The sequence below is a fragment of the Rana temporaria genome, chromosome 3 (assembly GCF_905171775.1).
Source record: "Rana temporaria chromosome 3, aRanTem1.1, whole genome shotgun sequence".
Lineage (NCBI taxonomy): Eukaryota > Metazoa > Chordata > Amphibia > Anura > Ranidae > Rana > Rana temporaria.
The window spans coordinates 237,824,637-237,850,225 of NC_053491.1; the positions used below are offsets into that span (position 1 = coordinate 237,824,637).

At 41.0% G+C, this 25,589-nt stretch overlaps 1 protein-coding gene across 3 annotated transcripts in view; it reads right to left on the bottom strand.

The window, feature by feature from the left end:
- HTR4 (5-hydroxytryptamine receptor 4) overlaps positions 1–25,589 on the bottom strand; it is a 609,312-nt gene that overhangs the window by 175,047 nt on the left and 408,676 nt on the right. For all 3 annotated transcript variants that reach the window (XM_040344503.1, XM_040344504.1, XM_040344505.1), the window contains exon 4: positions 21,750–21,950. In XM_040344503.1, the coding sequence (XP_040200437.1) occupies positions 21,750–21,950 (201 nt within the window). The remainder of the gene's footprint in view (positions 1–21,749; positions 21,951–25,589) is intronic.

Below are 25,589 nucleotides of genomic sequence, written 5' to 3' on the forward strand. Positions count from 1 at the left end.
CGGTTTGAACTTCAGTAAGTCATCTTCACCACATCTAGATGCCTATGTAGCTAGAAGAGTAATTTTTGTTTCTAGTGCAGGTAAATTTAGGCAGGTTTGGCTGGCAGCAAAGCATCTCTGTGTTTTGTCCTGGGTTGGGCAGAAATCCAGGGAAAGCTGGATGACTCACAGGCAGCATCACTGAGACCTACCCCTACTTCTCGAATGTTCTGGTGCCTTCTAGAAGAATGGTAGGGGAGGTAAAGTGGAGCTGCCTGGAGTATTCTAAAAGCCCTAACCAAGGGAGCGCCCCAGTCTGTGGGGGGGGGGGGGGTGACCTTGGTCTTGGCCTTGGGTGCGGATATGACCCTCCTAAAACCGCTGAGGTTTCCTGGACAGGAGGCATGGGAACAAGGAGGACAGTGGGATAACACTGCCAGACAAGTCTCCAGGAGGAACAAGGAACAGCCAAGAGGGCTGGTGAGTGACACACAATCAGGAGGGCTGGGAGGCATAGGTGTATATAGTTCAGTCCCTAAATTCAATATCTTCAATCAAATGGGCATCCCATATGCACCCCACCCCCATCCAAGTTGTATTCCCATAATAAAGCAAAACAAAGTACAAGGACTGTTTGTTGTACTGTGACATACTGAAGCAGAGCATGATCACCTTCGGAGACTGGGCCAGTATTCCAACATGATAATGACCCCAAACACACCTTCAAGATGACCACTGCCTTGCTATAGAAGCTGAGGGTAAAGATGATGGACTAGCCAAGCATGTTTCCAGACCTAAACCCTATTAAGCATCTGTGGGGCATCCTCAAATGGTAGGTGGAGGAGCGCAAGGTCTCTAACATCCACCAGCTCTGTGATGTAGTCATGGAGGAGTGGATGAGGACTCCAGTGGCAACCTGTGAAGCTCTGGTGAACTCCATGCCCAAAAGGGTTGAGGCAGTGCTGGAAAATAATGGTGGCCACACAAAATATTGACACTTTGGGCCCAATTGGGACATTTTTACTTAGGGGTGTACTCACCTTTGTTGCCAGCGGTTTAGACATTAATAGCTGTGTGTTGAGTTATTTTGAGGGGACAGTAAATGTACACCATTATACAAGCTGCACACTCCCTACTTTGTAGCAAAATATAATTTCTTCAGTGTTGAGAGTTGTCACATGAAAATATATAATAAAATATTTACAAATGTGAGGGGTGTACTCACTTTTGTGAGATACTGTATATATCAGCCCTCAAAATTTCCACTCGCCTACTAGCATTTGGCGAGTGGATTTAAGCTGGGGGCGAGTGATGACAGGGCTCTGATGATGAGATGAATAGGAGAGGGAGAGAGAGAGAGAGAGAGAGAGAGAGAGAGAGAGAGAGAGAGAGAGAGAGAGAGAGAGAGAGAGAGACAGAGGATGGATGGGAGTTGCAGAGGAGACAGCAAGAGAATGGGGAAGAGACCCAGTTCTAGTGCCCTGTCCCCCTGGTCTGCCCCCAGTGCCCTGTTCCATTTTGTTAAATTTGTTGTTGGTAATATTTAATTGTGTAACTTGATTCTGCATAAAACATTTAACAGTGTCATTCTATGAGATAATCTACAAGGGCGTGTTTACAGGTGCAATTAGGCACAGGGCAGTGTATGAATTAGGTGGGGCAACTAGTGGCTAGTAACTCTTGAGGTCTGGCTAGTAACTCTTGAGGCCTGGCTAGTAGCTCGGGACTTGAAAATTGAGCCCTGGTATATATATATATATATATATATATATATATATATATATATATATATATATAATTATTTTTTTTCTTTACTATTTTGTCTGAGTATGGGTCTATGTTTGTCCCACGCATATTTGAATCCATTTACTGTTGACTGACTGACTACCTCTGCTGGACGTGTTGCGTAAAAGAATACTTTCTAAGATTGGCTTTTGAACTTTCCTGCTGCTATTTTGAAGACACGTCCCTGTGTCCTTGATTTTGGTTTCATATTGAAAATAATGCCCTCATTTTTCTGCCCTTGATGTATTTAAAGGTTTCAATTATGTTTACTTTGGGATTAATAAAGTATTCTGTTTGTGATTATTATTATTATTATTATTTTTGTTGCCCGTCTCTACCTTCAGGGTAAAAAGAAAAGGTGACGGGGTCTGTCCCTATGTGAGAAGTGACCCCAAAGCAAGCGTGAAAGAGGACCTGGTTGATGGAGAGTGTGATGAGGCTGAAGCATTATGGGTGGAACTGCATACAGATGTGCGTAGTTCAAAATTAATCATTGGAGTTTGTTATAGACCACCCAATGTTAACGAGGAGGTGGAGACTCGGCTCCTTGCACAGATGGAAAGGGCTGCAAGGGCTGGGACGGTGATAATAATGGGGGATTTTAACTACCCGGGAATTGACTGGAATAATGGCACTGCTGGAACAGTTACAGGACAAAAATTTAAAAACCTATTGCAGGACAATTTTATGGTGCAGTTTATTGAGCCCCCAACTAGGAATGATGCTCTGTTGGACCTGGTAATCTCAAACCATGCAGAGCTTATTACTAATGTTCAGATAAAGGACCACATTTAGAAACATTAAACTTAAGTTTATACTACTTTGACCAATCTTCCAGCAATACAAACTATGTTCTATATTACAGACACCTCCAGGGATATCAATCCTATTGCACACCTATGTGTCATCAAGAAAAGATATACCTTACCCAACACATGTTTAGTTATATCACTTACAAGATAAATAGAACAAGACCCGACACAAAGTCCTTTGGTACACTAGTGACTGGTCCCTGTTCAGAGCGACCCCCTTTACAACCACACTCTGGTACCCATTCTTTAGCCAACTGTACTGTATTTCCACTGAACCACCCAAGAGTTAAGTCCTAGCTTGTACAACCTTTTCATTATATCATTGTGTGGAACTGTATCAAATGCTTTGCTGAAATCAAAATAGTCCACAGCACTGCCCTGGTCTAAAACAATAGTGATATAGTAAAAAAAAATCATCAGATTAGTCTGACATGATCTGCCCTCAGTTAGGCTCCATTCACACTAATGCTTTTTTTTATGCATTTTGCAGAAATGCAGGGAATTTTTTTAACATGGTTTAGAAAGGGAACATGTTCACATCAATGCTTTTTTGTGCCTCTGCGTTTTTGGAAAGGGTCAGGGAATTTTTTTTCCTGCAAAAAGCAGTATTGCATGTAAGGCTCGATTCACACCTATACATGTTGGTTTTGAGCGTTTTTGCAGTGCTTTTTGCGGCGCTTGCTGCGTTTTTTCGACACGCGATTTTACCGCGATTTGTGTTTTGCGTTTTTTTTTTTAGCTGGCAATTTAAAATTTTTTACATTTCCTTTAACAACCAGCTATAAACAGGTTACAAAAAAAAGGCAAATCGCAGCAAAATCGCAATTAGAACGCGGTACTTGGATGTGGGTCCATTGAATTCTATTACATGCAAAACGCTGCTTTTTGCAGGAAAAAGAAGTCCCCGACCCTTTCCAAAAACGCAGAGGCACAACAAAGCATTGATGTGAACATGTTCCATAGGACACCATGTTAACAAAAAATTCCCTGCATTTCTGCAAAATGCAAAATGCACCAAAAAAAGCATTAGTGTGAATGGAGCCTAATAGAATTCAATGGACCCGCATCCAAAACGCAAGTACCGTGTTATTACTGCGATTTTTCCGCGATTTGCTTTTTGCGTTTTTTTTTTAACCTGTTTATAGCTGGTTGTTAAAAGAAATGTAAAAAAAAAAAAATTGGCATTTAAAAAAAATGCAAAACGCCTATTAGCGCTAAAATCACGGTAAAAACGAGTGTCGAAAAATGCAGCAAAAACGCACTGCAAAAACGCTCAAAAGCAACATGCATGTATGCTTGCTGCGTTTTTCGGCACTTGTTTTTACCGCGATTTTACCGCTAATAGGCGTTTTGCATTTTTTTTTAAACTGCCAATTTTTATTTATTTTTTTACATTTCCTTTAACAACCAGCTATAAACAGGTTAAAAAAAAATCAACCCTAGAATAAGGATCCTAATTCCCCAAAAAAGTGGATCCTTATTTCAAAATAATTACAGTAAAAAAATAAAGATTCTGGCCCTTGTTTTAAAGCTTTATGAGCGTTTATGTTAGAATTAAAACTGACACTGTCACATCAGTAAATAGGCTCAGCCAAGCATGTGCCTATAAACAAAAAACACAATACTTACCTTACCTTACTACACCCACCGCTAAACATGGCACCATTGCTGAGAGATTGCCAATGCCCCCCCCAGAATCCACTGGGAAATCGACATGCCTGGGAGTGCCCATGTCTTGAGTCGCCCACAACTCTTACTCCTGTTGACCTACACATTACTACTGTCTCTTAGGCCTCGTACAGACGAGAGGTTATCCGATGGAAACGGTCCGCCGGACCGTTTCCATCGGACATTTCTCCTCCGGATTTTGATCTGATGGCTGTACACACCATCAGATCAAAATCCGCGCAAAAAACATCCGCGGTGACGTGGCCGCGCCGTCGACGCGGCGACTTGCGCGACCCTGGAAGGTAAATCCTTCCACGCATGCGTCGAATCACTTTGACGCATGCGAGGGATGGGGATCGGGCGGACTTATCCGGTGAGTCTGTACAGACGACCGGATAAGTCCGAAGGACAGGATTCCAGCGGATAGATTTCTTAGCATGCTAAGAAATTTTTATCCGCTGGAAATCCGTCGGCTGGATTTTTATCCGCTGGAAAATGTCCACTCGGGCCTACACACGACCGGATCTGTCCGCTGGAACTGATCCGCGGATAAATCCCAGCGGACAGATCCGGTCGTGTGTACAGGGCCTTACAGTGATGTGGGGAAAAAAGTGATAGCTGTGAGGGACCCAGGACATGGACACTCCTGGAAATGTCGGTTTCCCAGAGGACTTTGAAGGACCATTTATTTGCAGCAGGGTGGTGTTCAAATATTCTGCATCTTCTTGACATATATGTACTTGGTCAAACCTTTGCATTCATGCAACATAGTCACTTTAAAGTCCAACTTCATGCATAACTTTTTTTTTAACTTTAGGATAGAGTTGAGAGGGCATAAAACCGCTACCTGGTTTTAATGCTGTCTGTATGCCCACTGAGGAGTTTTCACTGTGTGTTCAGGTCTGATAACGAGGCAGCAAATTAGGTAAATGGAAGAGATAGGTAAATGGAAGAGTGGGGAAGGATTAGAACCTTTGGCTTTCCTTTAAAAATGCTAGTTGCTTGACTATTATGTCCCTCTAGTCTCAATTCCTTCTGATTATCTGACCCAGAACTACACAGATTAGGAAATGTTATCTGCAGTGTTGAAGCTCAAAATTCAGCAGGCCATAGATTGTTCGAATTTCAGGACTGTTCAGCAAGGATTGACCAAGATCTAAACCATGCATGGGCAGCCTGTCGGATTTTACATGCAATTATTGCTAGCGGCTATTGTAAACGGCTAGCAATAATAACTGTGTGCTCCTGGCGGGGACAGCTCCTCCCGCGGAGAACACAATGGTTCTGCAGGAGGGACTGACATGTGTTATGGCGAACATGCTTTTTTTCATTTTCCTTGTCAAGAATATCTTTATTAAATGCAAGAATAAATTGTACATGAAGCATACATTCGTTACAGTAATCAGGTGGTTATTATAACATAAGATTGACTAACAGTATCATCTTTCTTAAACAACAATAAACGGGAATATTTTAGCCATGTTCTGTGTACTATCGCAGGAAGAGTTTAAGTAGTTAACATAGCCAAATATGTAATCCTTACAACTTGTCCTAGTGGCTAGTGGATAATATATCAAAGATAATACGTCCTTATTTAATGTAACCTTACTACCTATCAACTTTAAATTTCTAAAATGTGCTACCTTTTCAAAGTTAACGGTAGATACACGAGGGTACTACCTTATGCAGTATCAGATCAGGAAAAGGAAGAAGGGAAGAAAAGGAAGGAAAATGGGGGGGGGGGGTCAGGTAAGGAAGTCTGCAGGGATGGGCTAGGATCCGTCGTCAAAGCATGAAATGTACAACGGTTATTTTTGTATAGGAAAGCTACCATGGCATCATTACACCTTTATTAAAATTTTCTGGTATAGCATATTGTATCCAAGGGTTCCATATTTTTTCAAAGTTGGCGATCGTGTCCGTTTCTAACGCTTCCATTTTGGCGTGCGTCATAGCAATATTCATTCTATTTTTTGTTTCCGTCGTTGATAAAATTGGAGTTTTCCAAGCTTTTGCTATGGTTTGTTTGGCTGCCGTAAAGAGTTGTGTTAGTAGCTTGAAGTGCGTGTGTGTTAGATTGATGGGCTTTAAATTCAGTAGTGCCAATTTAGGGTCTGGAAGTATTCTCAATTTAGTCACCGCATTTACCATCTTGAAAATCTTATCCCAGAATTTCTGTACTATTGGACACGTCCACCAAGTATGAAAATATGTACCTTCGGTGATGCAACCCCTATAGCAATGTCCGATGCAGTTTGGTGCATATTTAGCTATTCTGCTTGGCACCAGGTACCATCTCATTAATACCTTATAGCCCGCTTCCAATGCTATTATATTCGAGGAAGCCGATTTAGTGTTTCGCCATATTTGATTCCAATCCGAGGTATTAAGTTCTATACCCAGGTCACTCTCCCATTTCTGAACATAAGGAAGCTTTGTTGTGTTATTGTGGGATAGTGACTGCAAGTACAGAACCGAAATTGTACCTCTTACATGTGGATTATCTTTACATATACTTTCAAAAGGTGACATCTGGTTTTTCAGAGCCGAAGAGGTCAGATGTGTTTCTACAAATTTTTTTATTTGGAGGTATCGAAACAATTCTGATTGAGGTATACCGTATTTTTTACATACTGTCGGGAAGGGCATGACACCCAATGAATCCAAAAATTTATAGACATATATACAGTCTTTCCTTACCCATTCCTTGAATGTGTTAGGGAAGATCCATGCCGGATAAAATGTTGGGTTTTTATAAAATGAAAGCAGTGGGTTGAGAGGGGACACCAGTGAATACTTGGATTTATAGCTATCCCATAGTGAGAGAGAATGTTTAATAATTGGATTGCAGATTTTTCCGCGTAGCTTGGGAAGAATCCATAGTAAGTTAGCTGGAGGGATGGGATCACACTCGGTTGCCTCAATCGCTACCCAGAGAGGTGTTTCCTTTTTTGCATGATATTTGGCCAAGGTTTAAAATTGCGCTGCCCTATAGTAGTTTGTAAAATTCAGATATCCTAACCCTCCTTGAGTTTTGGGGAGATGCAAGATTTTCGCCTTTATTCTGGGCCTAGATGTGCCCCATATAAAGGTCATCATTCTGTTTTGTATTATCCTCAGAAAGTAAGCCGGTATTGGACTCGGGAGCACTCTAAAAAGATACAACAATTTTGGTAATATTGTCATCTTAACTGCGTTGATCCTACCTAACCAGGATAATGGGAGCTGGGACCAGGATTTGAGTAAGTTTGTTATCTGTTTAAGAAGAGGGGGATAATTATAAGAGAATAAATCAGATGTATCAGCCGTTACGTGTGTTCCTAAGTACGGGATGCTCTTATCCGACCATGTAAATGGAAGACCTACTGTGGCTGCACTTAATTCTAGTCTTGAGAGGGATATGTTTAGTGCTACACATTTCTTGGGATTAATGGCTAGACCTGAGAACGTCGCGAATCTATCAAGTATTGGGATGAGATTAGGGCCAGTTACTTGCGGGGAAGAAAGAAATAAAAGAATGTCATACGCAAATAGGCATAATTTATGTTTATGACCTCCTAATTCTATACCTAGGATAGTGGGGTCTGATCTGATTTTCTGAGCAAGCGGTTCGATAAGGAGGGCAAATAATAACGGGGATAACGGGCAGCCCTGACGTGTTCCTCTTCTGATATCAAATGTGTCAGACTTATATCCTGCGTATTTAACATAAGCTTTAGGGTTATTATAAAGTTCCATAATCCAATTAGTGAAATTAGGGCCAAAGCCCCATTTCTGTAGAGTATATTTTAAATACGCCCAGGAAACAGAATCAAAAGCTTGTTTGATGTCCAGAGAGAGAAAACACGCCGGTATACCCCTTTTCTTTGCTATGTTGGCCAAGAGGCAGGCCCTGCGTATATTATCGCCCGCTTGTCTGGATGGCATGAAACCTACTTGATCTCGATTGATTAGAGTACCGATAAAATTGTTAAGGCGGGTAGCTAGTATTTTACCTAATAGTTTTATATCTATGTTAAGCATAGATATGGGACGATAATTGCTACAAAGTGTGTCATCCGAATGTGGTTTGGGAATCATACAAACCGTTGCTAGCAACGTTTCAGGTCTGAAGGTTTTTTGCTCTAGTAAGTTGTTAAATGCCTCTGCCAGTCTGGGTGAAAGTAACTCAGTAAAAGTTTTGAGGTAGTTTGCCGAGAACCCGTCAGGTCCCGGTCTTTTGTTAATTTTGAGTTCCCGAATGGCTAAAGCTACATCCTCTTGCGTAATTGGTTCTTCCAACTGTTCTTTCTGTGATTGACTTATTTGTGGAAGATTAATTTGTGCAAAAAAGGAGTCAGCTTTAGATTCGTCAAATACAGTAGTTTCTGAGTAGAGTTGTTTTAGATGTGAGCTAAACTTTTGAACTATTTTAAGTGGGTTGCTGGAGAGAACCCTGTTGGCAATTTTTAACTTTATGGGTTTAAAAGTCTTATTGAGTGTGTTTAGCGCTCTAGCTAAATATGTCCCTGGTTTATTAGCTTGCTTGTAGAAAGCATGTCTAGATCTATTAAGTGTTCTATTTGCCGAATCGGTTAAAAACAAGTCGTATTCCAGACGTGCTTTGTCCAGCCGAGTTCTATTAGTTTGAGTTTGGCAGTTTTGTAGGGCCAGAAATGCTAAGTTGAATTCTGTTTCCAATTTTCTTGCCATCAGTGCTCGCTCCTTTTTTAAGATCCCTATTTGCCGCTGGAATGCTCCTCTGAGGACTGGCTTATGTGCTTCCCATAATGTAAGTGGGGATATTTCAGGGCTTGCATTGAGTTCTAGATAGTCTTTTAGAGCTTGTTCAATCAATTGGCAATGGGCAGGGTGTTTGAGTATAATTTCAGGAAGATACCAAGTGGGATCATGGTTTTTCGGAATGGTTGATGCCATTGTGGTGTACACCGCATTGTGATCTGACCAAGGGATGGGTATTATATTTGAATATAGTATTTCAGGGACCATACCGATTGTCACAAAAATATGATCAATTCGGCTGAAGGATTGGTGTGGGTTTGAAAAGTATGTGTAGTTACGTTTTGTGGGATTGTGTTCTCTCCACGTGTCTACTAAATTGTATTTGGCTAATAAGTTGGGAAGGGTCCATTTAGCTTGGTGTTTAGGTGTGACATAGGGGGTTTTATCTAAGAATGGAAGAAGGACTTGGTTGGAGTCTCCGCAGATGAGGAGAGTCCCTATTTTATGTGAATTAATTATTTGGAAAAGATGCCATAAGAAGGGTAATGGGTTTAGATTAGGAGCATAATAAGATACTATCGTGATCTCCGTATCTAACACTTGGCCTGTTAATAGTATGTATCTGCCCTCTGGATCTTTGATTTCCGTTTTTAGAGTGAATGGTGTGGTGCGATGAAAAGCGATAAGGGTTCCCCTTTTTTTGACTGAAGCAGAGGCTGAATAGACTTGTGGATAGGAGGGGTTAAAAAATCTAGGAGTCGTGTTCGTAGTAAAGTGAGTTTCCTGTAGGCAAACAATATGGGCTTTTTTGGCCTGAAATGTTCTGAAGGCCTTGGTTCTTTTCTGTGGCACATTCAATCCCTGTACATTTAACGACAATATATTCAATGGTGCCATGGTAGCTTTACTTCTCTGTCCATCTTACCGTGATAAACCGGAGGAAATCTGGCCAGCCCAATCCCTGCAGACTTGGGGAAAGAAAAGGAAAAGGGGTCTATGGGGTATTCAACCTTGAAAAGGAAGGTAAACACAGAAAAAATTTGTAAATAAACAGTCAACAATAAACCAATAAAGTTTGTTAGGTTTACCCGTGGCGGGGATGGACTACCCCCGCCAGGGGAAAAGGGGATCCCATCAATCCCCCGCTTAATCTTGCGGGGAACTGAGGAGATCATGGTGGAGCACAGGTTGGTTCCGTGCGGTGGAAAACCGCTGTAAATATGTTCAAGTAAACACCGTCTGAGGTGTTTTTTCTCAACTAAGCTGTTAATAACATTTCGAACAGGATAACACTAACTACTCGCCTTCTGTTGTTTAGGCGAGAGATATGAGAGGGGGTTAACTATCCTTAATTAATTAAATAAAGAGATTGTAGAATTCATTAGCCTATACCAAAGATGTTTTAATTGGATCATGTGTTCCATTGGAATTTTAGGAAAAAATTCCTCAAGTAGGTCCAATAGTTTGGGTAAGATTAGGCTTCTATTGATCAGATATATGTCAGATTGGGTATCTACCTATTGACCATTAAAACAATGCAGATTCTACACACCAAAACTCGCCTTGCGCCTGGACGCTGACTGGGCTACTAGTGCACGAGGTGGTGTAATGTGGTGAAGCAACTTTGGATATTATAACTAGAGGAGGATAAGAGAATGGGTTTTAGAGGTGTCTCTTAGGTCCCCGGGGTGTAATTAAATGGTATGGGATGTCATAAGTCTGAGGGACCCTGCGAATGAAGGGGCAGGCCTTGTCGTTCCCCCCCCCCTCCTCCCCACCCTGAGGTGAGGAGGAGGTGAGGAAATAAAAAGTGGGGGGGAAAGTGGAAAAAAAATGGAAAGAAGTAAGAATGTGATAAAGGTAGGAGTGCAAGGTAAAAAATGAAAAATAAGAATCGCAATAAGCGGTGAAAATGAGAATAAAATTGGGTCAAAAGAGAAAATTTTTAAAGTAGAAATAAAAAATAAGAGTAAAAAAAATAAAAATAAAAATAAAAAACATCAAGTTCTCAATCCATGCAATCTGTACATCTTTTCTTGTGAAGTGTTCTTGTGACCAGGGGAAGAAGAAATTCATGAGGTCCTCTGGAAGGTGGTCAGTCCATGGTATCCTCTTGGTCTTTGGGTTGAGACACAAATCTTCCTCGCTTGTTTGTGTGATGAGTTCCATTGTTCTTTTCAGGTTGAATGATGCCATTGCGGGAAGATGTTGATGCTGATCTTCTGCGGGAGGAGTTGTGTGTGATACTGTGATCAATGAGCTTCAGATCAATTAAAGCTTGGTGTAATTGATCAGGTGATCTGCACACTATCTTTGAGCCCTGGAATGTAAATCTGAGGGAGAAGGGAAATCCCCATTGGTACTTTATGTTTCGCTGTTGTAATTCCACTAAAAGGGGTTTCATTGCACGCCGTTTGGTAATTGTCAGTTGCGATAGATCGGCGAATATCTGGAAATTGTTTCCCTGGAATGTTAAACTGCTCTTCTCTCTGGCTGCTTCCAGAACCTGCTCTTTTGTTCTGTAGTAGTGGAATTTTGCAATGATATCCCTGGGGGGTCCCTCAGATTTTTTGGGGGCTAATGCCCTATATATTCTCTCAAATTCCAGGCGTTCTACAGGCAGTCCCGGCACTAGCTCCTAGCTCCAGGACCGTCTCAGGAATTCCCCTGAATCTCAAATTCGATCTCCTGGCGCGGTTCTCAAAATCTTCTAGTTTTCTATGAAGTACCAAGTTCTCCTCTTTAAGCGCATCTAGTTCTGATTGGCAATCTTGAGTATAAATTTCAATTTCGTCCATTTTTGCCTCTAAAGTCTCTGTGCGGCAGCCCAAGTCTCTTATTTCCTTAGTTAGACTAGTGGTGATTTGCTCTGAGGTGCGCTTTAGCGCTTTATTCAGCATTTTCTCGAATTGACTTAGGAGCTCTGAGGGGACTGTCTTACTTAATGTAGCTATTTGTGGGGTATTAGACAAGTCCTCCTCCTCACTGTCCGTGTCCATGTTCCTCAGAGAAGCTGCGGATTTCATTCCCTTTAACAAGCATTGCTTGCCTTTCCCCTCAGTATTAGACTCTGAGGTAGCTGAGGTGGCTGAGGAGAATGCCGCCTTTTTTACAGTGCCCTTCATCTGCTGGGCCGTGCTATTAGGGTTGGATTTACCCTTATTTCTGGCACCCCCCAGCACCATATTTCAATAAAATGGTTCTCCTCACCTCCTGGGAACTCGACCCGTCGTTTTCTGTTCGTTTGCAGCTCTATTAAAATCAATTATTTGCGGTTTTCTTTCCCCACAGAGCGGAGCTCTAGTGCAGCATGACTGTGCAGCTAGACCCCGCCTCCTGGCTCCCCGCTTTTTTTCATTTTCAATGAGCCCTCCACACACACGATGCTAGCACAGGGTATTTTAAATACAAACAGTACCATTAAAAAAAATAAAGACAAAACCCATCATGTTTTACTGTGTATGCAGACCAATTGCATTACAATAACAATATGCAAAGCTTCAATTTTAATTTCTAAGTACACTAGTACACTTAGACACTTTTTATATTTCTAAATAAAAACTGAAAAAAAAACAGGGGTGCTTGAACCAGTAATATAAATGCACATTTTAAAAATGAAATTAGATTAATAACTACACATTAGAAAATGTCACTTGTGGCCTGTCAGACTGTACCAGTATCTAAGTCACAGCAGCAAAAGTAATATTTCTCCTGTGTAATATTATAACAGTAATAATAAATCATCTATGATTTTAGCTATAGGACCTGGAACAATCTTGGTAAGACTTGCTACATCAGCTACCTCTGTGAAACTTGCTCCATTATCACTACAAAGTAACATTTTGAAAAATCCTCATGAGCTGAGCATATTTGATTTCTGTGCCCTTGCAGGATGATATGGGGAAATAAGCTGCAGGCTGGAAAAACCACAGCGCAAGATGTTGTTTCCATAATTAACAGAGTGATGGAAGAGTTTCCTATCAATCATCGGGTAATGAAATAATGTCACAATGAGAAAGGGGCAGAAGTGACTTTCAAATGTGATTTTTTGTTTCCACACAGTCTGTGGCTGTTGGTATTTTGTTTTTGCCAAAATACTTGAGAGAAATATTGATATGTTTTACTGAATTGATGCTGAACTCAAGGCAGATATAAAAGACACAGATTAATGCAGATTCATGTAAAAAAAAAAACATCCTTAAAGAGTAACTTCACCTTTGTGAGGAAAGATAGCAAATAAAAAAATAACAATATAAAAAATTGGCATATACAATTGCCACCCAAATCATATTCTAATTTAATGTTATTCTTTGTCAATCTACAACGTTGTAATTTTTTGTAAAATTCAGTGCAATATGGCAGTCTGGAGGCGTTCTCTTCTAATATGGCAACATGGAGGCAGATGATGTAAAGAACACCCCCCCCCCCCCCCCCAAGAATTGTAATTTCCTGCATGTGCGACTGTCTTATTGATTCTCCCAGAAGTCTGCACCAAGATACAAGTAAGATTTTAGGAATCCCCTGCAACAACATTATTTAGTGAGATACTCCCAAAGGGGAATCACTTCTAAAGGGATGCACACACTGCAGTTTTCCTCATTAGAACCCTGAAACTCTGCAGTGCAGCAGCTAATCGATTATTATAAATGCACTCCTATGCAGATTCATTTTGCCCATGGACAAAAACAGCTATTTTTTAAGAATAACAAAAGATAGAAATCTTCAATAAAGTTTGGTAAAAACCTTGCAATGTACATTGATCAGCCAGAGGGTGACAGCAAAGCTTAGGTTAGGGATGGGAGAAGCAGTAAAAGTAGCCACGTGGTTGTCCTGCAGTGCAAGTAGAATGCTGATAGGAAATATAGAAGAGTAACAAAGAGGTAAGCCACTATTAGAGCTGCTTCCCCATTAAGCCCCATACACATGGGCAGAATGTCGGGATACATTTGACGGTATGAAAAATACCAGCTGACATTCTGCCCGTGTGTATGTTCGTCTGTCCGACAGAAGCAGCAGAAGCGGAAAACCAGCAGCCAATCAGCGCACTCATATATTGAATTAAGTTTTAAATGATTTGTTTTGCACCTCATATGCTGAATTGGTAATTTTAATTTACACTGTTTTATTATCATATTATCTGTTGTGATATATACAGGTATTTTGACACTTGTCGCTCAGTGCTACATTGTTGGCACAGTGTTACAATAACCTATGCATTTATAGATTTTGTGCACTCATATATTGAATTAAGTTTCAAATGATTTTTTATCACTTATAGTTTAACACTGTTTATACTTGTTGCTTTATACATTGATTTATAAGGTATATGTTGTTGTCCAGCGCTTCACTGTTTTTGCACATTTTTCTTCACACTTTATATCTAAGTTGTAGTGTTTAGCAGCAGGACGTCACTCCCAGGACCTTATCCTAATTGTTTCACTATTATATAATTTTTTTTCTCACTAAGCGCAAATTTTTCCCATCCCCTTTTCCCTTCCTTTTACACAATCAGCGCTCTCAGCCAATGGCAGAGATCGCTGATTGCAGCGTTCTGGCCGAGGGCCGCCCCCTCTCAGAATACAACAGCTCAGTGGGGGAGATCGCTGGACTAACCTTGCATGGTTAGTACAGTGGCTAACTGTAGTGTTTACCCTGCTTTATTGTTTAGTCACAGAGAGAGGAAGGAGAACTGTAAGAAGAATTATAGTGTTATTGACCTTCAGCAGAGAATAATCAGGTCTCCTACCCTTCCAAAATGGGCTATTAGATGTGGCAGAGATGTTAAATTCTCAGAACTGGATAAATAAACATGCACCTCCTTTAATAGGAAAACAGCTTGTAGGCGAGTGCAGTCTACTTTTTCCTTGGCAGGTGGCACTCTTCTGTAGTGGAACTGCAGTTGGAGAGAAAGTCAGGGGTAACATGGTTCCTCTATGGTTTCCTGGATCACTGAGGAGGCTATCCCATTGGATGCTGCTGCTCCATGTGACTCTCACAGCCATCTTGTGTCAGGCAGAGCCTTTTTAAGGACCTAGCTCCTTTATTGCACTGGGACCATGTGTGTTATTGTCATCGCACCAGTGCAGCAATTGGTGGCAGGATATGTCCCTTGTAGCAGGTGTGGTAGCAGAATTGGGTTCCAGCTAGGATCGGCCTTAGCCCTTATACTGAAGTTCAATGGCTGTAACATTTCCTTGGCAGAGTGGGAGGAGAGACAGGTTCCGACCTGGCTGATGGCAGAGCTGGCTACTAACACCCTAGGGGATGATGCTCACCACGCGGTGATTGTGCTGCCAGAAGACAAGCGAGCTACCTTAGAACAGATTTTATCACACTTGAAGGGCCTATTTGGGTAGAGGATACCACTTCCAAAGCTAAGGCAAAGGTCCTTCTTAAAGAAACAGCAAGAGGACACGAATTGTAGTAGCAATGCATAACCTGTGGAGGCGCTTGGAGAAGGGGGATGTGCGTGGCTGCGCTGACATTTCTCATGCAGACCACATGCTAAGGGACCAATTCAGAGAGCCTGAAGGCTGGCCCAGTCCAGAGAGCCTTGCAAGAGAAAGTTAGGCACAATTGTTATTTATGTGTGCAGAATACAAGCTTTAAAGCTGTTTACTATTGGGGCAATAAAATGTTCAGCCCTAGCAGGTGTTTGATAGAATGCGCAAGTAATCACAGCATATTTGCAACTTATGGCCTAATAATGCAATTCCTTCCAGTACTGTTATGTCAGTGCTTCTCTGTATCTCCAGTGCTTTTATTTTCTCCCAGCCTTATTCCGGGTTCAGAGTCTTCAATGTTTTGACTGGTTGAGCCTGGGTGACATAACGCTCATGCATGCGCGCGGCACTTGGTTCACCCCGCCACATAATCGTGCCAAGACTACACTGAGCTGTGCCTGCTCAACTCATAGACTAACAGAAATAAGAGCAGACATCTGTGACAGAAGAGACAACAAAGTCACTTCTATCATAAAAAAAATCCTGTATGTCAACCCGTTTTCAAAAAAAAGACTTTACTTCCTTTTTATCATTACTAACTCAGTTTTTTTTTTATAAATCAGACTTGCTAGAATTTTTTGTAACCTGTAAGGCCTCGTACACACGACCGAGAAACTCGACGGGCGAAACACATTGTTTTCCTCGTCGAGTTCCTTGTTAGGCTGTCGAGAAACTCGACAAACCAATTTTCTCCATTCCCGTCAAGGAAATAGAGAACATGCTCTTTTTTTGGCTCGTCGAGTTTCTCGACAGTTTCCTCGATGAAAATGTATACACGACCGGTTTCCTCGGTAAAAAAATATCTCCCAGCAAGTTTCTTGCTGGTTTTTGTCGAAAAACTCGGTCGTGTGTACGAGGCCTAAGAAAAATGAGTAATGAAATCTGTCTAGTTTCTATGGGAAATCCAGACAAATCTGGCACCCAGTACCTTTTCCTAATACGTAGCCATGTACCTGGTTTGCCCATTAAAAAAGTTGCTTTCTTTTTATGCTTAGAGAACATAAAATGATAGATCAGAGAGTGCTGGCATAAAAGCTTGCAGGGAAAAATATAGCGTGAGGTCAGTACCACTTTCTGTATGCCGACAGCTGGATCTAAAGGGCTCTTGCATTGTGTGAGATAAATATCATCTTTGGCATAGCCTGTACAATAGAAGAGATTTCAATTATAACAATTCAAAAGTCATTGCTACAAAGCCAGGCTCAGCCGCTCTCTCACGATAAGGATTTTAATAACAATCAGCAATAGTTGTTTTGTGCCAGTTCTATCATGTTCTCTACCAGAATAACATTCATACCTTTATACAGTAGAAAGATAGAAAAGTAATTATGGGTTTGATCAAAGAAGAGAGGAATTAATCTTTGGCACGTGTTAGGCTGCTTTGAATGGGAAGCTGTGCAGAAAACATGGGTCATTCCTGTCTCCTATTTTTAGCTTAGCAGGGAAGCCAACACTTTTCACACCTGCCACTGCAAGCTGCTGAAAGAGACCTTTTAGCGTGAAAATGTCTAAGTCTAAACCCTGTCAGTGTCAAGTCTATATCCTATGATTTTAGATTGTCAATAACTGGTGTGTAAATGTCACATGATAACATGCATTTACCGACCCTTGAAGCGGACTGTTAAATAAATGCCATCAACAGAAAGATGTACTACAAATCCATCAGAAAGTTAAACCCAGGAGGATTTTCTTTATATGTCAACTCTAACATCCATATTTCATGACTTTTCAGGTGCTGTAGTATGATTTGTTTTAATAGGCAACACTTTTTTTCATTTTTGATAGAGCAAGGGAGCGTTATAACCCTTGTCAGATTTTTTTTCAGCCATCTGTGTCCCATTGTGGAGATTTCCCTTCACTTCCTGTCCCATGGCCAAACAGGAAATGAGAGGAAATACCTGCAAACTAAGGGATTTTTTTGGGGACTTCCAGCTCACCAAAACTAGTATCCTCATGGGAAGGTTTCCTCTCTATTACTTTTCTGAGGAAAACCCATAATTTGGGGTTTTCTTTTACTTTCACTTTTAATGATAATGGTAAACAGGACAAATTGAGAGGATGCATCTTCCTAATGGGGGCACAGACAGAAAAAAAAACCTGACAAGTGTTTTTAGTCTTCTCCACTCTATCCCAAAAAAAAGTTTTGTTACATTTTAAATATAATCTGCATTGAAAAATATACCGGGCACCTAGCATTTTAAGAAAAAGACGTTCTTATATTTTTTTTTAGAAAAAAAAGTACAGAATGAGAAAACATTCTTTTGTGACCTATCAATAATTCATAATATGGAATTGTTTTTGGAAAAAAATTAAGGAAATGTATTCATTTTCAATAAAAACGATATAACCTTAATAACAGTAAATCGACAATAGTCGAGTAAATAGTAAATAGCCAATACTACATTAGGATAGCGATATACAAATACCTAACTGGTGAATCTAGGATAGAGAAAATAACTTTTCAGTGGGAGGGGGCTTAAAAAGACACGCGACCATCCACTGAGACTAGAAGAGAAGTAGTTTAACATTAAACTGCATAGAGGGAGGGAGTGTCGATAGTTTCGAAAAACTTTTAGATGGGCATCCTAACGATCACAACATACTGGGATTCTATATTAACATAAACTCACACACACCAGGTTGAACTGGATGGATTAGTGTCTTTATTAAACCTTACCAACAATCTAACTATGTACACCAGGGGTCTCAAACTGCTGTTGCAGAACTACAAGTACCATAAGGCATTACAAGCCTGACATTTACAAGCATGACTCCCACAGACAAAGGGAAGATGAGACTTGTAGTTCTGCAACACACTAGTTTGAAACCCTGATATACATTATTTAAAAAAAAAACAGGCCTACATACTTGTATTTTTGTCCACTGTTGTCCACTGTTATGGCTTATTACAAAAGGTAAAAAGAGCAGATGCATTTTAATAATTATAATACTGTCAATGAGGCTGTTTTACTCAAGCAGGATTTTTTTTTTACATATACTGCAAGCTGATTAGCAAAATTTTAACTCTAGAGCCCCACTTTCTTATTTTACTATTAAAAAAACACAATGGAGCGCTGTTCCTTTAAGTATGCAAAAAGTCAGCTGTGTGCTAATGTGATTATCTATGTACATTAGAACAGCCTAGGCTCTACAATGATAATAAGCCCTGTTCTTGTAGACAGATTTACATGAATGTGCTTAAACTTCAATAAATGAGTAAAGTTTGAAAAAATATTATGAAAGTGTATAAATGAATTGCTGTGTAAAATACAATATTAAATGTCCAAACGTGAAGGCAAAAATGCAAACGATGAAAATAAAGTGCAAAATAGCAACTATAAAAATAAAACATTGTGTGCTCTACACCATGTACAACAGGTGCTCAAGATATGGAAAAAAGCTGCTCGTTAGTGAGAAAAGGTTGGCCTCTTACCCAAACCAATGGATCTCTATTACAGAGATCACAGACAGCTTGCAATCACAGTGACCGACAGCATATCCCCACGGCATCACAGGAATGTGATCAATACATCCAGATAACATGCCGGTACCGGGTCCCCAAAATTACCAGAGAAATTACTGTTTAACATGGGAGTCTATGGAAGGGATGCCCAAATTTGAAAAATCTGTGCTCCCCGGCCATAGGTCCCCTGGACAACACACTTGTAGAAGAAGAGTGGGGTTATATGTGTTCCAAGTTTGGGGTCCAGGAGACCTACGGCCGGTCAGTACTGGGTCCCCAAAGTTCGGGAGATTAGGCGCAAAAAGGTGATCCGAGTATAAGCCGAGGGGGCAATTTCAGCACAAAAAATGTGCTGAAAACTCGGCTTATACTCGAGTATATACAGTACTTTTTCTTTTCAATTTGCAGCTCTGTAATTTTCTGCAAAATGCAATGCAATATGGCTACCTGGAGGCATTCTGTACACACGTGGTGTACAGAATGCCCCCTAAAAATGTAATTTCCTGCTTGAGTTATTCCCAGAAATCTGCAGTAATGCGGCGTACACATGATCAGGCTTTTGCCCGGCCAAAAGCAAATCGAATTCCAATGGAGTAAAATAGAACATGTTCTATATTTAAACTTCGTTTGAAAATCATTGGAATTACGATTGAATTTCTCCGATGGGGCATGGTCGGAATTTCCGATGCAAAAAATCCGTCTGACTTTTACCATCAGAAATTCCGATCGTGTGTACGTGGCATGAGATGCAAGTCTGATTTTTGACATCCCCTGCAACAAAAATATAATTTTTGGTGAGATACTCCCAAAGGGAAATCATATCTAAAGGGATGCAGACCATGCAAATTTCCTCATTGGCCTTCTGCAGGTGCAGCAGCTAATTGATAATTATAAAACCACTCCCAATTAGATTCACTGCAAATGGACACTCACAAACAAATATTCCTTCAGAATAACAAATGGTATGAATCTGCAACAAAGTTTGTTAAAATCCCTGTAATGTACATAAATCACCCAGGGGGAATGTTTTTTTTTTCTCAATAAACATGGAGTTATTCTTTAAAAAACGAATAAAAAATATGATATAAAGGGTTTACACCACCGATTTGTACTTTACTTTTAGAGCCGGTTCACACTGCGGCGGCACGACTTCGGGGGCGACTCTGCAAGTCGTCCTGAAGACGACTTCAGAGGCGATTAGCAAAATGACTTCTGTATAGAAGTCAATGCAAATCGCCCCGAGTCGCCCCCAAAGTCGTACAAGAACCTTTTTCTAAGTCGGAGCGACTTGCATCGCTCCTATAAGAACGGTTCTATTGCATAGAATGGGACACGACTCGTCAGGCTGACAATTCGCCCCAGTGTAAACCGCCTCTTAGCAGCCAAATATAATTTTCGAAACCTGCCATAAATATGGCTTCTTTGCAGGGTACGTGGGTAATAGGTAAGTGGGGTAAAGTGGGGGCACTTTTCTAATTTTCTAAACCTGCCATAAATATGGCTTCTTTGCAGGGTACGTGGGTAATAGGTAAGTGGGGTAAAGTGGGGGCACTTTTCTAATTTTCTAAACCTGCCATAAATATGGCTTCTTTGCAGGGTACGTGGGTAATAGGTAAGTGGGGTAAAGTGGGGGCACTTTTCTAATTTTCTAAACCTGCCATAAATATGGGTTCTTTGCAGGGTACGTGGGTAATAGGTAAGTGGGGTAAAGTGGGGGCACTTTTCTAATTTTCTAAACCTGCCATAAATATGGCTTCTTTGCAGGGTATGTGGGTATTAGGTAACATTAACATTTACAGTTTTTTTTTACAGATTACAATTTTGTGAATGACCATGTGAAAATAATTGATAAGTCAGAGGTTAGAACATGAACAGGAAGCGGTTACCATTGGTGGGGATGATTTACTAAAGGCTGTTCACTTTGCGAGGAAAGTTTTTTTTTTTTGCAAAGGAATTTTCTGTCAGCTTAGTGAATAGAGTGAAACTCCACTTTTTTCCATCACTTAATAATGTGCAAGCAAAAATACTGTTCATTTTCCTTGCGCATGACTGGGTATTCTTTGAAAAGTTTTTTTTCACCACATTTACTAAGCTAAGGGAAATTTTAGTTGGAAAGTGAAAATATTCCTTGCTAAGTCAACAACCATTTTGCCTTTAGTAAATCAATCCCAATGCCTCAGTATCAGTAGAATGAGCAGTAGGACTGTACAATGATTTTTCTAAAAGGTACATAACTGAGCGGAACACTCAGAGGTACACTGTAAACCTATCACACCAATCAGAAGATTATGTAAAGTTTCAGCATATTGTATGCTGTCTGATGTCTTTATTATACACAACTGAAAATGAACTAGCAGGGTCAATAAATGTTTCCCATTTACAATATTACATTATAGTCTTATTTTTATCTAAAAATATAATAAATGACATATTTTGACTGGTAAATGACAAGTAGTAATACAAATGTCACCCTCTTCATTTTTTAAATATGATGATAGTGAGTTCCAAAAATACATTGTACTTTAGATACCAATTTTTTGCTGCTTTAACATATATACGGAAAATATCCATGTTACCATAGAGACTGAATAGAATTTTAAAATTAGCATTGTAAAACATTTCACAGAGCCCGAAAGGTTAAAAAAAAAAAACTCAAAACCCGCTAAAGATAAAAGAAGACTTTTAGGCACCTAACGTACAATATATAATGTATTGCAGACAATTGGCCCACAGGCCATTTAAAGATTCTATGTTTTACATTGATATCTTTAGCATTCATTTTATTCAAAGTTACTTGTAGCCGTTCATGGCACATACCTGTCTAGTGAAATACAGCAGAGGTGCAGGATAGAAGCTGTGGTTAGGAGAACATCAAGTGAGGTCCGTACTAAGCAGAACATCTCCCCATAAATCCACTTGTCCTGGATTAACTCAATGGCTCCAAATGGCATCACTAATACTGACACCAGTAAGTCAGCAAATGCAAGTGACACAATGAAGTAATTGGTTTTTATTTTCCTGCAAATTAAAATATACAATGTTACACATGGTAGGAGACTGATTAAGTCCAAGCAAAATAAATCTGTTATGGCTACTGTAAGTGTGATTCTATAACATTCTGGATACATTGCTATGGGGGTTTAGGGAGTTTGGATTACATTCGGGTGACACCTGCCAGAGGGGTGACACCCACTGGTGTAGCTACAGGGGTTGCAGGGGGCACAATTGCAACCCTGCCCCTTCTCCAGGGTTCCTATCACATTATTCCCCATCACACTGTGTCACTTATGCCCTATGCACACGAGCGGAATTTACGTCGGAAAAAAGTTGGATGTTTTTTCCCACGGAATTCCGCTCAAGCTTGTCTTGCATACACATGGTCACACAAAAGTTCTCGAAACTTTCAAGCGTTAAGAACGCGGTGACGTACAACACTACGACGAGGCGAGAAAAAGAAGTTCAATGCTTCCGAGCATGCGTCAAATTGTTTCCGAGCATGTGTGTTTTTTTCCTGTTGGAATTGCATACAGACTAATGGATTTTCCAATAGGAAAATTGAGAACCTGCTCTCAAACTTTTGCTGGCGGAAATTCTGCCAGCAAAAGTCTGATGGAGCATACACACGGTTTGAATTTCCGATGAAAAGCTTACATGAGACTTTTGCTGGAAATTTTGCTTGTGTGTACAGGGCATTAGAGGCCCTGGCCGGCCAGGAGTTGTGGTATTTTCCTGCATACAAGACAGGGCACTGTGGTGAGGGATGAACTGCAATGCCCATGATTCTTTGTGTTGTTGTACAGTCATGGAATGCAGTCCAGGGCTCCCTGCCATTCTGGGCCCACTGAGTTTACTTTTTCCCAGTGACACAGTGTGACAGGGCAGGTTGAATGGAGAGCAAGATCCGTAGTTCAGGAAGTGGATAGAGGTGTGGGCAGTAGAGAGGGCGACTTCTATAACTTTGAGAGGTCTGCATAAGGTGAGCTTCCTGGAGACTGCAGAGAAAATGCATAGTCATTATTCAACAACTGCCTGATAATGTTTTTTTTGTGTGTGTTGCAGAGTGCTGCAGGTGCCTGTTGTACTGTTGTATGTGCACTCCAGCACTGCCTCTGGCTGCCTCACAGAGCCCTCAGAGCCAAGGGAGACTCATCTCTACAGTTCTATGCTGTGGAATGGGGGCTGGAGGGAAGTAACGCCTGTACTAAGGGTGTGGGGGGGGGGTGACACCATGTTTTACCGCACCAGGTGACACCAACCCTAGCAATGCCACTGCTTATAACAATCAGGGACTGCAGCAGGACAAAGAGCTCCAACATTTCAAACCTCTAGCCTTCCACTGTGGCTAATAATCAGTCTGGCTTTGACTGCTGGATTTTGATTATGAATAATATGGAATTCAGAAAGGACTTTAGGGTCTAATCACACTTGTTTCTTTTTTCTGCACTAGAAAACAATAATTTTACTGCATGAAAATGCATTTCAAGTAGTTATTATACTCTTTCATATCTGTGCTTGTGCATTATCAAGCGCTGCATTGAATATGCTTGGATGTGAATGGGCCCATAAGGTCTACTTCAGAGAGACAGATACCTACAAGTGGTATTCCTCCTTTGGGGTCCCTGAATGATATTAAATGCATGTATGACCCTTTGTTGTGGGTAATCTTAAAAAATACTTTAAAGGTAAATATATTTTGAGAAACATAAAATATTTAAATACACTTTTAATTAAGCAGTAGTTACATTATTCAACTTTATTTACAGTAAGTACATATTTTGCTTATTAAGCTTGACAAGGTTGTTTTAGAGTGAGAATTTGGGAACAAAATGGCAGTTAAATTCTGGGTATCAATATCTTCAAACGCATCTTGCAGTAAAAAGCATGGTCCAATACAAGCAGAACTAAACAGCTTGGACATTTTTCAGCCACCAGGAGCATTTGCCATAATCTGCAAGTATGGTTATTATATTTATACATTATGGCAGACTTTATTCGCAAAGTCTTCTGCATTGCAATAGTGGTACTTCCATCTTCATCTGATCTCCTGAAGTATTTGAACTTCTTGACTGGCCAGGTTGGGATAAGGTGACATATGGAATACTTACAAATACAAATGCTTGGAAAAAAATCTGACAAGCAGGGAAAAACATTTAGTATGGAAGAGACAAACAGAGTACCTTCTGTCAGAAAAAGCCTACCAGTCAGCATTTTTGTAAAAAATTACTTCAGTTCTGCTTTTGTATATCTGCCTCCCCATTCACATATGAAGTAGTAGCATGAAAATAATAAATAATAATAAAAAAATAAATAAAAATTGGCAAAAAATTGCACTTGTTTGGAAGACCACTGCTTTCACCCGGTAGCTCAGAGTGTGGTCTGCCCCCACCTTGTGTGCATGGCTGTGCAAAGGGTGGACAGATGTGCTCTACTGCGCTAGGTGGGGGGCTGAGCAGTGAGTGCACCACTGGATGAAAGAGCTTGCCCCATCACTCTGTGTAGGTTGAACCCAGGGGTAATGTGGCAAGTGCTTTTCCCCAGCGACACAGAGTAAACTGGGGTATTGCATTAAAATTCACAAATGTGTTGTAAATAAAAAAATTCTCCTACAGAGTTCCGAATCGCATTTTTGTGCAATAGTTCAGATCCTTCCAGTCACCGCTGCCCTCTGCTCTTAGGCTAGATTCCCATCTCTGTAGCTGGGAAACAGACTCGAAATTGCACATGTTCCTGACCCACAGAGGAACATTAGCATACGTGCAGGGGTGCTATTAATTCTTAATGGTAACCCCACACATTGGCACCTGTGGTGCATTTGGCTTGGTTCAGTGCAATAAAAAAAAAAAGGTGCCAGGGACTTTACTGTAGTGAACTCTGACCTTTTTCACATCATATCCTCCACATTATTGTCCTCGGTCCCTCCACATTACAGGCATCAGCCCCCTGCACACTACTGTCCTTAGCACCCCCCACACATTACTGCCCTCATCCCCTATGACAATACAAACATAAGCCCCCTGCACATTACTGTCTTAAACCCCCCTTGCATTACAGTTCTCAGCCACCCACATTAAAGGCCTCAGCCCCCCCCCCCCACACACACACACACTGCTGCTCTCAGTTCTCAGGCACCCCACATTACAGTTCTCATCCCCACCCACATATTACTTACCTTAACCCCCCCACATTACTATCCTCAGCACCCCCACATTACAGTTCTCAGCCCCCCCCACATTACAGTTTTCAGCCCTTCACATTACAGTCCTGAGCCCCCCCCCCACACATTGCAGTCCTCAGCCTCCCCAACATTAGAAATCCACAGCCCCCTCAGTATAATCCTCACCAATTTCACATTGGTGTCCTCAACCTCCCTTTCATGTCACACACACCCTCTGATCTGCCTGTGTAAGGTAGGACAGTGGGTCCTACCTTACACAGGCAGATCAGAGGGTGTGTGGCACAGCAGGCATGGATGAAGGATTGGAGTTGCAGGCTGGAGATTGGTTGCTAGGACTGCCCTGCATCATAGCAACCAATCACCTGCTTGTTAACTTAGGCATCTCCCGCACTCCATACAGGACTGTCCTGTCTCCCGCTGTCCAGACAATGACACCAGTGATGGCTGGGGGTATAAGCGGTTCCTAAATGGTGGGACTGCAG